General features: G+C 31.7%; 1 protein-coding gene across 1 annotated transcript; it reads right to left on the reverse strand.

Annotated features, from left to right (window-relative positions):
* Positions 1-12722: 12722 nt before the first annotated feature.
* LOC132252607 (uncharacterized) lies at positions 12723-13406 on the reverse strand. Its single transcript, XM_059740927.1, has one exon. It carries the CDS (start codon positions 13404-13406, stop codon positions 12723-12725), a length of 684 nt encoding a protein of 227 aa, XP_059596910.1.
* Between the last annotated feature and the right edge of the window lie 2010 nt (positions 13407-15416).

A 15416-nucleotide genomic window follows, 5' to 3' on the forward strand; every position in this document is an offset into this window, starting at 1 on the left:
ATAGGGACTTTACTAAAACAAACTATTCTTCAAGTTTATGACCCTTTTGATCTTGCTTAATCTAACTTTTAAAAACCTATTCTTATTATATCTTTAAATAGGTTTCACATTTTGTTGATAACTAAACTGAATATATTTGTTTATTTCTTTTATGCTTTAAATAAGATGTTTTCATTTTTCATTTTTTTTATTTTTACCACCTGTAATTTTGTTGTTGAGAATTTCTTTTCAAAACTAAAATGATGATTGTTTTCTTTTATGATGGTCATGAATATTGAGGTCTCAAAAGACTTTTTGCCAACTATTGTATTCAATACCTTCATATCCTTTCTCACATGTCTTAGTATAATGGTTTTGCTAAGAAACATATATGTTTTTTAAACTAGCTTAGTAGTTGTCTATAATGTTTCTTTTTTTTTTTTTTAGCCTCATGTTTTCCAAATAGCTAATTATCCTATTAACTATCTACCCATTCTACTTATCTCCAACACAAATTTTCTTTTGAATGTTTTTTTTTTTTTTTAAGATGTTTGAAGCCTAATTATTATCCTGATAGTGATCTCCCTGACGTAGATTAACCCTATGTAGAGACAACATGCAGATTGTATGGAGATTGATGAAATTTTGTAAGGATATTTTAAGTTAGGGTATTTTAGGGATTTTACGTATGTAATTTGGTTACCTTAATTATGTTATATTTAAGGTAGGTGACTGGGAAACATTAGTACAATTGAGAGAGATAGAGAAATGTAGAGAGCAAAACCTAGAGGGTGAGGCGTTTGTGATTCTCTTGTGATCTCCATTTCATCATAGTGAAAATCTACAATGACTGCAAGTGGACGTAGCTTTCACATTGAGAGTGAACCACTATAAATCTTGTGTGTTCTTGTGTTTTAATTTTTTTTATATTCATTTATTATCGCTTTTGGAAAATAGGATTAGGGTATTTTAATCCTAGCAACTGGAATCAGTGCATTTAGTTGTGATTAAGAGCAATGGCTAGAGAAGATGGTTTGACGGATGGATTTGGGAAGTTTGATTATATAGATTTTGCTTCATAGAGAATGCAAATCAAAGATTATCTATATGGTAAGAAGCTTCATCTACCATTTTTGAGAATGAAACTAGAAGGGATGTTAGATGGTGATTGGGCTCTCCTTGATAAACAGGTGTTGGGAATTATTCAATTAACATTGTTAAAGAAGATTGCTCATAATGTAGTAAAGGATAAATCAACTATGGAATTGATGAAGGTATTGTCTAATATGTATGAGAAAGCATCTGCGAATAATAAGGTATTTCTCATGATGAAATTATTTCATTTAAAGATGGGAGAAGGTGCTTTAAAGGCAACATATCTCAATAAGTTCAACATAATTATTAATCAATTGTCATTTGTTGAAATTGATTTCAATAATGAGGTTCATGTTTTAATTCTTTTGATGTCTCTACCAAATAGTTGAGAGCCCATGAGGGCAGTAATTAGTAACTCTATAGGCAATTCCAAGTTGAATTTTAATGATGCTAGGATTCACATTTTTGTTTAGGTGGTTCATAGAATTGATTCGAGGTGAAGCGTCCACATCAAGTTTTGCCATTAATCTTGAGAGTAGGGGTAGAGGGAATGACAAAAGCTCTAACCAAAATAAAGGTAGATTGAAGTCGAGGAATGGAAAAAGTAATTCTAGATCTGGGTAGAATGTGGAGTGTTGGAACTATATGATAATAAGTCACATAAAGCAGCACTGTAAGGCACCAAAAAAAAAAGGACAACAAAATTCTCAAGGAAATCTTCATCTCATTCTCAACCATAGCCTTCCACTTTTTAAAGGTTTATAATGGGAGGAATACATTAATGATAATTTTAAGTGGTATTGCACTGAGAATAGGATCAAGATGACAAAAACTATTCCTAGAAAACCTCAACAAAATGGTGTGGCTAAAAGAGTGAATAAGACCTTAAATTGCCTAAGACATTTTGAGTAGATGTAGTTAAAAATGCAACTTACTTGATCAATAAAGGTCTTTCAGTTCCTTTGGATTGCAAAATACCTGAAAAGGTTTGGAGTGCCAAAAAGTAAACCTTTCTTTTCGAAAGTGTTTAGTTGTCTTTCTTATGTTCACATTGATGTTATTGCTAGAAGCAAACTTGATCCGAAATCTAAGAAATGTTTCTTTATTGGTTATGATGGCACCGAGTTTGGTTATCGTTTATGGGATGACCAAAATCAGAAGATCATCAAAACTAGGGATGTGATATTCAATGAGCAAGTGCTCTATAAGGATAGATTGGACAAAGTTTCAAATAATGTAGATTCTGAAGTGAGGATGCCTAAGGTAGTTTGCTTGAATTTTTTTTTCTAGTGCATGATTTACTAGTGAATCTCCATGAAGTTCAAGAAACCACATCCCCAAAAGATCAAGAGAATGTAGCCCTAGAAGTGAATCAACCTACTCCTGTGATTGAACCCAGGAGATTTTCTAGAATTGTTAAGCCAACGTAAAGATATTCTCCTTCACTTAACTACATTTTTCTTACTAATAGAGGTGAACTAGAGAGTTATGAAGAAGTAATGTAAGTTGATGAATCAAACAAGTAGGAGTTAACCATGAGGGATAAGATGGATTCGTTGATATCTAATCAAACATGGTAGTTGTTAGAGCTACCAAAAGGAAAAAGCTTTATAGAATAAATGGGTATACCAGATAAATGAAGAATATGATGGTAGCAAGAGGTACAAAGTAAGGCTTTTAGCAAAAGGAAGGCATTGGTTACAAAGAGATTTTTTCCCTAGTGGTCAAAGTGACCACTATTAGAACAATACATGGGTTAGTGGCAAAAGAAGAACTACACTTATGGCAAATGGATGTAAAAGTGACATTTTTTTCATGGTGATTTAAAGGAAGAATTTGCATGCATCAGCCACAGGAGTTTTAAGTTCAAGGAAAAGAGAAAATTGTGTATAAACTACAAAAGAGTCTATATGGCTTGAAACAAGCTCTAAGACAATGGTATACGAAGTTTGACAACTTTGTGAGTAGTAATGGTTTTTTAGGTGTCAGGGAAATCATTATTGTTATGTTAAGAGGTTTGATGGTTCATACATTATTTTATTACTGTATGTTGATGATTTGTTGATTATGGGGGCTAGCATACATGAGATTAACAAACTAAAAAGGAAAAAATTTATCAGAGGAGTTTGTAATGAAGTATTTGGGCTTTGTAAAACAAATCATTGGGATAAGGATAACTAGAGACAGTGAAGTCCTTAAGCTATCACAAGAAAAACATGTGAAAAAATTTCTTAGTAAATTTAATAGGGCTCGAGCGAAGCCTGTGAGTACCCCTTTGGTTATGCACTTCTGACTATCCAAAGATTAGTCACCCTCAACTGAGCAGGAGTAGGTTTACATAGCTAAAGTGTCTTATGCCTCTACTATTGACAGTCTTATGTATGTCATGGTTTACATTAAATCGGATATAGCACATGTAGTGGAGGTGTGAGTGGATATATAAGTAATCTAAGAAAACAACATAGGAGATAGTGAAGTGGATTCTCAGGTATTTTAGTGGTACTGTAGAGTAAACTTTGTATTTTAGGAAGTCAGATTTGGGCTTGCAAGGGAATGTGGACAATATATGGCTAGTGATATACCATAGGATATGTTCATACTCTGGGTGGTACCGTAGTCAATTGAGTATCAAAGTTTTAGGAGAAAGTTGCACTCTTTACTATTGAAGTAGAGTATGTAATAGTGATAGAGGCTAGCAAAGAGATGATATGGTTGCAGTCTTTCTTAGAAGAATTTGGTCACAAGTATGAGCAAAGTGTGTTGCATTATGATAGTTAGAGTGTCACTTATTTGGAAAAGAATCCAATTTATCATACTAGGACAAAGCACATACAAGTTTGATATCACTTCATAAGATCAACTTTGGAAGATGGAGTTTTAGCACTCGAGAAAATTCAAGGGAATCGAAATCTAACTGATATGTTGACAAAGACTATGACAATTGAGAAACTGGAGTTATCCGTAACTTTAATTGGACTACTCTATTGAGGATTGAGAAGTCATAACCATTGTAGGTGGAGATAGTTGATGATGGATTAGTCTCCAAGTGGGAAATTGTTAAGATGTGTGGAGCTTAATTATTATCCTAACAATGATTGTCCTGACACAAATTAACCTGATATAGAGATAGCATGTTAATTGACAAAATTTAGTAAGGGTATTTAAGTTGGGGTATTTTGGGGATTTTACACATGTAATTTAGTTACCTTAATTATGTTATGTTTAGGGTAGTCGACTAAGAGAGGTTAGTGCTATTAAGAGAGATGGAGAAATACAAAGAGTAAAACCTAGAGGGTGAGGCATTTATGATTCTCTTATAATCTCCATTTAATCATAGTGAAAATTTGCAATGACTGTAAGTGGACGTAACTCTCACATTGAGAGTGAACCACTATAAATCTCGTATATTCTTATGTTTTAATTTTTAAATTTTTTTTTATATTCATTTATTGTCACTTTAAGAAAATAAGATTAAGGTGTTCTAATCCTAATATTTTCCATTCCTTGCCCAATTACTCTAGACTTCATTCTTTTAGGTGTTTTTATTTTCCTTGGATTAAACTTAATTTACACCATGCACAAATTGGACTCTAGACCTAAACCATGAATTTTTTTGGGCTAATATCAAAATTTAAGTTCTTAAATAGTATTGATGCCATTCTCAATAGATTGTGTTTCTTATAATCTCAAATTTGTTTAACACGTGTGTTTCTCTTTATAACTTATTCATGTGTCGCTTGGTTTTCAACTTTTATAGTACATGTATGGTCCACATGTTCACCTTTTCCTGCCACACTTACTCCCACACACTTTAATATTTCACACCTCCAACCAAATCTCCCTCTCATTCTTTTAATTTCCATTCTATGAGCAATTTACATGGTGATTCATCTAATGAGCCATTGTCTACCCATTTTTATTTTTCACTATCTTCACATTCCATACCTATTGTCCAACCATTAGCTTGAATACACGTAATGGTAACCAAGTTGTAGAAGACTATTTTTATGCCTAAACAAGTGTATTCAACAACTAAGCACCCCTTTCCAAATTTTGTTAGACCTAATTGTGCATCTCTAGCCATCATTAACCCTTAATGGCGTCAAGTTGTGATAAATGAAATTAATGCTTTCTCCGAAATGGAACTTGGGAACTAGCTCCATCATATCCTTCTTATAACATATCATATGCAAATGAATGTGTTCTATTAAAAGAAATTCAAATGGGAGTGTTACCATGTATGAAGCGTTTTTTTTTCCAGTTCCCAATTCACTATTATTCTTACATGGATTATCAAGAAGCAGTCAAACTAGTTGCTAAGCCAACCACTGCTAAAACCCACACCATTGGGGATTGATATTTTTACTAAAATATTATTTATTGCATTTTCTTCTCTCTCTTTTCAAGATAATAACAAAGTTATATTTATAATAAACAAATTATACTTGTATATATGACTTCAATTCATATTAGACTAGGAGTCCAACTTAACATAAGAAACCTAAATAAATGATAACTCCTAATTTTTCTCAAATTCCTAAAATTCTCCTTATTTGACTTTAAGTTGGATTATAATTTCAATAACCTTGCTTAATTCGAACTTTAAAGTCAATCACACCAAGCATTATCTTTAACTTGTCAAACATGTCTCTCTTTAGTAGCTTCGTAAAAATACATGGAATTTGATATTATGATCTACATAACTTGAGCTTAATCTCATCATTTTTCATGAGTTCCCTAATATAATGACTTACGCGTTTGTTTCTACCATGAAACAATGCATTATTTGTTAATGCAATAACAAACTTATCATCACACAAAATCTTTGTAGGACCTTTTTGTTCAGGCTTTAATTCACTAAGCATCTTACCAAACCAAACTACTTGACATGTGGCGGAAGCAACTGTCATATATTTAGCTTCAACAGTTGATAATGCTACAATTTGTTACTTCTTTGATGACCATGAGAATAATTTTGTTCCAATATTAAATTAAAAAATAAAAACATACCCAACATTACTTGTTCTTGTGTTTGCATCACCTACCTATGTGTAGCCCACTAAACTGAAGTTGCTAAAGTAGAAGTGGAAAATTTCATGATCATGAATACCATTTATATACCTCAAAATTCGTTTTGTTACTTACAAGTGTGACTAATATGGTTTTTCCATAAATTAACTAATAATTGCTACTCCATAAGCAATATTTGGTATATTAGAAGTCCCATAACAAAGACTTCCACTATGCCCTTAAAATATATGGAATTTACTAATTCTCTGATGACTTTCTTTTTTTATCTCTAGTCACTTGGAATAGGAGTATGAGTTATTGATGATGATTCCACCTTAAATTGATTTAGAATGTATATAGCATATTTCTTTTGTGAGATGAAGATATCTTCATCCATTTTTTGGACTTCAATTCCAAGAAAAATATGTCATTAATCCCAAATCCATCATCTTAAATTGTTGTATCATTGCTTCCTTAAAATCTTCAAACATTTTTTGAAAATTTCCTATAAAAATTAAATCATCTACATAGAGGCATACAAAAACTACACCACCATTAGAATTTGACTTGATGTAAAATGTGTGCTAAAAAGGACAGTTTTGAAATCCATGTTGTAATGAATAAGCATCAATCCACGTGTACCAAACACGTGGTGTTTGCTTTAACCCATACAATTCTTTTAAGTTCATAAACTTGTCTCTCTTGCCTTTCCTTTGGTGGTTGTTCAACAAAACCCTCTTCTTTAAGTACATCATTTAAAAGAACTAACTTCACATCCACTTGGTAAACTTTTCACCTTTTTGAGTAGTAAATGCAATTCTCATGTGAATGATATCTAGCCTAGAAATTGGTATAAAAACTTCAAAATAATAAATGTTGGCTTTTGTTTATAGCCTTTTGTCACCAATCTTACCTTAAATCGATCAACTTTACTATTAAGTTTATACTATGTCTTATATATCTATTTAACACCTATAAGATTCTTTCTAACTGGTAAAGTAGTTATTTCCCATTTATTGTTCTTCTATATTGATTAAATTTCTTCATTCATTTCCTATCACAATATGCAAATACACTTCAATCAAAACTCCTTTTTCCTCACTTTATTTTTGTCCTTGTCCAACTCTCATTCTTTAGGAATTGAACATCTCTACTCATAATCAACTATCCTATTTCTAGATTATATAGTTTATAACCTTTAGTACATCATTCTAGCTAATGAAAATACACTTCTCATTTTTATCATCAAACTTTTTCTTATGCTCTTTGGTATATGGGAATATGCAATACACCCAAAGACTCATAGAAGGAAAACTTCTGGCTTATGACTAGTTCAAGCTTCCTTAAGTATTCTTCCAAAGACTACTTTAGTAGGACACCTATTCAACAAGAACACCGCATATGTAATAGCTTTTGCCCAAAATACTTTAGAAAATGACCTGGCCCTCAATATGCTTTTTGTCATCTCCGTAGTGGTTTTGTTCTTCCTTTCAACTATACCATTTGCTTATGCATGTTTATAGCTACTTGTCAATTATCATTGAATACCCCGACTTTTGCAATAATTATAAAATTCATTGAAAGTTAATTCTCCTCCTCTTTTATATCTCAATATCTTAATATTACAACTACTTTGTCTTTTAACAAGAATTTTGAATTCTTTAAACTTGTTAAACACCTTAAAATTTTCTTTTAACAAATAAATCCAAGATTTTCTTGTAAAATCATCTATAAAAGTCAAAAAATATTTTTAGTGACCAAGAGATTTTACCTCTCTAGAATCATATATATTTGTATTCATGAACTAATGGTTGCTTAGCGCTTCTAGATCTTCCAATTTGAAAAGAATTCTTATGTTGTTTCCCAATGAGACATTGATTATTGATCATTAGTAATCCTATTACCATTGTCTTCAACACCAATAACTTCAACCCATGCAAATGAGATAATTAAAACAAATATGTCAAAGCCAAATGTTATCTTCCATTGTTACCTTCAAACCAAATAAAGTTTTTATTTGAAGAAAAATAGGAAACATCATTTTTTTGTCATCTTCTTTGTCTTCTTATTTTTATCATTAAGGATGCAAACTCCATTAGAAATATTAATGCTATGCCCATTTTCTGTTAATTGTCATGTGCTCAATAAATTCCAAAAAAAAAAAACCTAGAACAAAAAATATATTTTCCATAGTAACATTAGTACTGTCTTTAGAACATATTCTGACATTACCTTTGTGCATGATTAAGACTTTGGATTTATTTCCAAAATTAACTTCGCCTCTAACTTATTCATCTAATAGTGAAAACAAATTTTGCTTACCTCACATGTGATTGTTGCATCTTATATTAAGGTACTAAACATCTTTGTTTCTACATTTGATGTTGCTACATTAAAGGCTAGTACCAAATTCAACTTTTTCTTAGTTGTGTTTGCCTACTCTACTTGTTCATACTACAATTTCGTTCAACATTTTGACTTATAGTGTCCATACCTTTTGCATTTGAAACATTTTATACATGACTTGTCTTTAGGTCTAGGAATGTTGGTCCTTCCTTTTGAACAATTTATGTCACAATCTCCATTTCTATTTGTTGAATTTGTTGTGTCCTCCTCTACCCTTGCCTCGACCACGACCTCTACCACCTTGTTAGCCATCACAACCTCTTATAAATGCTCTACTTTGCAATGCTTGCTACTTAGTAGAGTTGATTATTTGATTTATTGTTATTCATTCAATCACAATGAACTCACATTCTCTTCAAATATGAGAGTGAAGATATCATTACCCTCTTCAATTGTTGCAACAACATAGTCGAATTTTGTACTTAAAGATCACATAACTTTCTTTATTACTCATTGATAATCAAGCTTCTCACCATTATCCCACATTTGGTTTATAATGATTGGTACTCAATCAAAATAATTTGAGATTTATTCAAAGTCATTCATGTAGGGAGATTCGATTTATCTCTTAATGTTTGCAACTTCATTTGCCTAACATGACCATCACCTTCGTATAATTTTTTTAGAGTAACCCATGTCTCCTTTATTGTTCTTGTCTCTAAGATTTTCTTAAATATGGATTCATTTACTACTCGGAATATTACATAGAGCACCTTCTAATATTTCTTTTAAAAATCTTTTAATAAATATTTCTACTCCTTTGATAATGCCTCAAAGTTTTTGAATCAATTACTTCAATGTAACAATTGTTCACTATGAGCGCATTTGGTAGTGATTCTAAGAATTGTTTCTAGTCTTTCTAATACTTGAAATATAAAAATTTTCAATGTTAGAAAGGTTATATATAAACACTTCCTAGATCACTACCAAATGCACCCTAAATCTCATAAAATCCTAAGATTTAAATAAAACATGCATCTAAATTCCCCAATTATCAAAATACTTATGAATTTTGGGAGTTGAGGATGAATTGAGTTATTATTAGTAGTCATAATTTCACCAACAAAATTGTAACTTTCTTGTTATTTTACACATTCCTAGGTTTTATAACTCTGATTTGGCCTTTCACTTTCCCTAATCTTCTAGCTTTGATATTGCTTGTTGGAACCCACACAATTATTAATATTTATACTAAAGTATTATTTATTGCACTCTATTCTTTCTCTTTTCAATCTAATAACAGACCTACATTTTTAATAAACTAATTATACTTGCACTATGACTCCAATTCATATTAGACTAGGAGTCTAATTAATATAAGAAACCTAAATAAATAACAATCCCTATTATTTCTAAAATTCATCTAATTTGACTTTAAGTTGAATTATAATTTCAACAGTATTACATCTTGCTCTTACCTTTGTGGAAAATTTGAATTGAGATGAACGATGCAATTTTGCTTGCAACTCCTTCCAATTAAGTTTTCTATGAAACAACCTCCTAATTCATTGATCAATCTCATCCTACTCATGTTATCATCCTAGAAAATCCACCTATGGTCTCAAGCAAGAACCTATAGGACTACTACATTGAGCTTAAATAATTATTGCCTTCTTGGTTACTCATGGATTTATTAATCCAAAAACCAATATTTAGTATTGGTTTGGATTTATTTTTATTTATTTATTTATTTTTAAAATAAAAAATAATAGTAACTTTTATGAAAGATACAAAACATTTTAAAGACTTACATTGAAAAAATAATGATTTTAAAAGCAATTTTAAAAAATCGAAGTATTAAAAATTTTATTGTATAAAATTTTAAAATTTTTAAAAATGAAAGTTGTCACCTTTTATATAGAATTTATTTATTTTTAAAAATAAAAATAAAAAATAAAAAAAGTTTACAAAGGACACTTATTTATCAATGTGCATAATTGTATCCCACTTTATTTTTTAGTCATATACACTTAACTTAATCATGGCAAGGAACATTGATAGTCATAAATATGTCACATAAATTATTTTCTAAATAATTGCATTATATTCTTTTGTTAAAATTAGTTATATCTTATATATGTTTGTTTCTCTTAAATTTTACATAAATAAAATGTATTGATTAGAATAATTTTAATAACGTGCAAGCTCCTATAAGATATAACAAACTAATACTATAATTAAATATTTATAAAATCATTTTAGCATGCACAAAAATGGTGGAATTAATAGTCAATATTTGTTAACTCTCTAGGAATCTTTATTTTCTCACCACATTAGTTAATATTTCTTATTTCTCACAAAATAAAAATAAATTAAATATCTACCACTGAATGCATCATAAAGCCATTTCAACTAATATATTTATAAAATAAATTTATCTTTTATTTTTCCTTTTCAAAATTTTACGAGTATTTATAAATGATGTAATGCTAAAAAAAATCATTCCTTTTAATAACAGTTTTTTTTAATAAATTATACTATAACCAATAAGTGTCAATTTTGCTCTACCTATTAATGTTTTTATTTATATTATTTATAACTATATCTTCATTTTCTTTGGTATTTTAAGTAAGAGGGATCATAGCTAAGATAAATATTTTAGTTTCTTGTTAGACCAACATGACATTGAACCATATTTTTTCATAGATCCTCCATCAATTTTTGAAAGGGCTTTGGTACCCTTACTTATGTTAAAAAAATAAGGCAATTTCATTAGATTAAAACATCAACATTTAAATCCTTCATTGTCTATTAGTAGGAATAGCTATGAGGCAAGTTTTTTCAAATAACCACCCCACCTTGCCCCTAAAGGAATGAGTTTGAAATTAAAATAAATAGGTTATGAATGAGTTTAGGATTTTTAAAAAAACCTAAGATGAATTCGGAGTGGGTTTGGGTATTGCCTTATTCGACCTTGCCAAGTATTGTCTCAATTATATATATAACTAATTTTATAAAAATGATTTAATTAAAAATTTTATTTTCCTATTTTTAACATAGATAAAATAATTTTAAAATCCACTTTTTAATAAAATAGACTATAAAAATTATAATATTTTATTTATTTTTAATGTAATTCAAATTTATTTTTTTTAAAGAAGATTAATAGGTCGAGACAAGGTGGGTATGAGAATTCTCGTACTAAGTCCCCCACATCTCATCCCATTTTATTTTTTTTAGGGTGGTGAAGGGAATTACCTTATGTAAACGGGATGGGGTGACCTATCTTGTTGCTATTCATATCTATCACAATTAGCATATGAATTGAAGGTGTATTATGTGCTTCGTTTTGGACGGTTTATTAGATTCTCCCAAAGATATGAGTTGTATCCTAATTTTTGGCATCACAGAAATTCTCATAACTCAAAGAATTTTCATATATCCTAATTTTTTTGTATGATCAACATATATATACATCAAATGTCCTAACAATCTTTCTAACAAGATCTAAGATAAGAAAATCATATTATGACCCTTGAATTCCATACAACTCAGTATAACTAATAAAAAACTAGAATCCCAAATACTATATGTTGAACCTCTACCATCAGGATCCCAGTCCCAAGCAACATATTCATGGGCAATTAATATTCTAAAGTGCAAACCATAGTTTAGAGTATCCCTTAGATATTTCAATATCCTTTCAACAACCTTGCAATGAGCTTCTAAAGGATTAAACTTGAATTAACAAACCTTATTTACACTGTAAGAGATTTCAGGCCTAGTTGTTGTCACATCCTACAATGCACTGACAACTCCTAATATGTACAATTTGGGATCAAAGAACAAAACTGATTAGGGGAATATGAAAGAAGACCTAGGAGTTATGGAGGTGAGATAATCAAGGTGTGAACAAAAAATCAAAATGTCTAAATTAAGGAGGGATATTGAGGATTTAGACTTAGTGATGGCGAAAAAAAAAAAAGAAAAAAGAACGGGAGGAGACGGTAAAGTTCTTATATCATCTTTAAAAAGTAAAGTAACATGGAGGAGATTCAATTCAAATTGATGATTTTATTAATGTCCTCCCCTGTTGGTACAATCAACATATATATAGAAGGTATCCTAAGTTTTAACCAAATATGCGATAAGCTAATCATATTATGACACCTAGATTTCAGACAATATAGGATAACTAATGTAAAACCACAACACAAAACAAACTATAGTACCTACATTATAATGAGAAGTAATTTCGATATCTCTAAGAATGTGAAGCTAGGGTACCTATATTATAATGAGAAGTAATTTGGAAAACTGTAAGAACAGAGGCATATGTTGAGGGGACTTACATCTATAAAATCAGTGAGGAAATAGTTGGGCACGCCCTTAACTGGCTTGACAAAGGAAAGCTTCATCAGTTCCCTGAGCTTCTCGGGCGTCTGAGGCATCAGAGTGCTGGCAGCTTCCTCCAAATCTGAAACCGCAAACAAACTCTGCTCCATATCCTTCTCCTCCAAGCATACGCCAGTGCAGCACAGCACCAACCTCTCCATAGCCTCCGGGAACTGCACCGCCATGTTGTACCCCACAAAACCACCATAACTCACCCCAACCAAGTTCATTTTCCTCACCCCATGTGTCTCCATCATCTTCATCACGCACTCAGCTTGGAACGCCTCTGTACGCTCCGGCCTTGTCGTGAAGGAGCGTCCAAAGAAGAGCAGGTCCGGAACATAAATGTTGAAGCGCTGGATGAAGTGTCTTAGAAGGTAGCCATACTGCCACATTGCATTGGCTCCAAAGCCGTGGACAAGGACAAGGTTGGGTTTGGTTTGCCTATGACATTTTGGCACCCAACAATGCATCACTGTCCCCTCTCCAAGATCGGTTAACACTGACCTGAGGCCAGCGCTTGTGAAAGAGTATCGGTACCACCAGTCTCTGGATGCTGCAAAGCTGAAGCATTTTGCCATCTTTTCCAAAGGTACCCTCTATATTTTATGATATATGATATATACTCTTTTTCTTGTTCAATGCTTCTGGAAATTTTGGCTAGAGTATGACCAATGTGTCAAACCTGAAGATACAGACTTCACGTTACAATGAAAGAAGATACGCAGCTGAGAAACAATGGAGGGTTCATTCATGGAGGACCCTCCCTCTCAACAAACTCAGAAAGGGGGTGTTGAATTGTATATAGAGAATGGATGATAAAAAGAATGGAATGGTGGTGGTAGTTGCTCTTGAAATGGCCAAAGGGCCAACAAACTGTTAACATCAGTCGTGATTTTCGGCATATCATCAGCAAGAAGAGCTTTGAAGAGAAATGAAACACAAAATTAGGGTGCCATAATATTCGGAAGCTAAGCTCGCTCATTGTTCACCATTTGGTTCCATATTTAGTATTTATTGGGACGTCTCTATTTCCTTACCTAAATCCTTCAAATTAAAGTGAGGTGGTTAATAAGGTCCAAAGATGATTTTAGGACAAGACAATTGAAAGGGAGGGACTATTTCAGGCCAAAACAAAAAACTTTGCTTAACCGAAAACCATCTCTTGAAGACACATTCTCTTCTTGAAGCTTGCTTAACTAATAGTCTCTTAAAAAGATAATCTCTTTTAAAACGTAATTCAAAAGGTATTTTCTTCCCAAAAAAATAAATAAATAAATAAAATTGTCTCTTCAAATTCAGTTTGTTAAAAATATTTTTAATAATAAAATTAATATTTTTAACTTATAATATATTTTTATAATAATAAAATTATTTAAAAGATATATGTATATTATAAAATTAATTAATTAATTAATATAATTTTTTGCCACCTTCTGGAGACTTCTAGAAGCCAATTGGAGAGAGTGAGTTGTCAAGAGAGTAAGTGGGAGTACGAGTGGCTTTTAGGGAGCAATAGAGATATTCTCTACAAGGGAGACACATGGCAGGTTGCTTGGAGGTTGGTTTTGGTAGAGAAGTCTTTCTGGGTTGGTGTTTGTTTTGAGGGGTAGGGGAAAAGAGTCTTAGGGAAGAAAAAGCAAATAAAGAAGAGAGCAAACCAAAGGGGAGAAGGGGGGAGCTTGTTGGTGGTTTTGGGGAAGAAAAGTGAGGTAGAAGCCTAGAAATCTCGCTAGATAAGAGCATCTTCAGTATGGATGCTGTCACGACCCAACTTTTGAGCGACCTAAATTTGACCCATGACCTCAGGTCAAAGGTTTGACCCTAAGAGTTTCTCTTAGTCCAAGTCGGCAGTTAACCAAAACACCTTGGAAATTTTTTTTTCTAGAAATAAATCTTCCTTCAACTAGCATTCCAATTCACCAAGATCAAAACCAATACTCAAGAACAACATGAGAAAATAAAAATCATCAAGGTCTCTAATCCCAATATGAAATAAAAGTCCATAGTTTGAGCAAGTTAATCAAAATAAAGTCCAAATACAAATATAGAGTTTAACAGTCTACTAGTACAAGCTCCAAATAAGCTAACACAACAAAATATGCTAAAGCCCTCTAAGCTGCTCCAAAATCTCTTGGGGCATTCTGAAGCCCTCTTTGCTCTAACTGTTGATCCTTAGTAGCCAAATATGCATCTAAAAGTTTCAAGAAAGAAGGGGTGAGCATTTCCACATTGCTTAGTAGGGTGTCTTACACTCAAGGGGGTTAATTGGTATTACTAAGGTTCAAGGATACACAAAATAAAACATTCAACCATAAAAAAAACAATCCAAACATTTTATTTGATCTAATTATATCACTTTAACAATTCTCAATAATTAAATAAAATGCATGTAAGGATATGACACACAGTCATACAATGCATTGTCATTCTCAGGCTCTCGTTGAAGGATACGCGTCCATACCCAAATACACTCCCCATTCAAAGTCTTCCTAGGGTACATTTTTAAGTCTTTCACCCTAAGGATCTCACTCCCTTCTTAATTAGCCTCTCACAGGCCTTTACTTCTCATCATCCTTTTTTTTTTCTTT

The sequence above is a fragment of the Vitis vinifera genome, chromosome 12 (genome assembly GCF_030704535.1).
Source record: "Vitis vinifera cultivar Pinot Noir 40024 chromosome 12, ASM3070453v1".
In the NCBI taxonomy this organism is placed as follows: domain Eukaryota; kingdom Viridiplantae; phylum Streptophyta; class Magnoliopsida; order Vitales; family Vitaceae; genus Vitis; species Vitis vinifera.

What these genes read in the sequence shown, in the direction of transcription:
- LOC132252607 (XM_059740927.1), bottom strand. Translation starts at nt 13,406, where the DNA reads ATGGCAAAATGCTTCAGCTTTGCAGCATCCAGAGACTGGTGGTACCGA.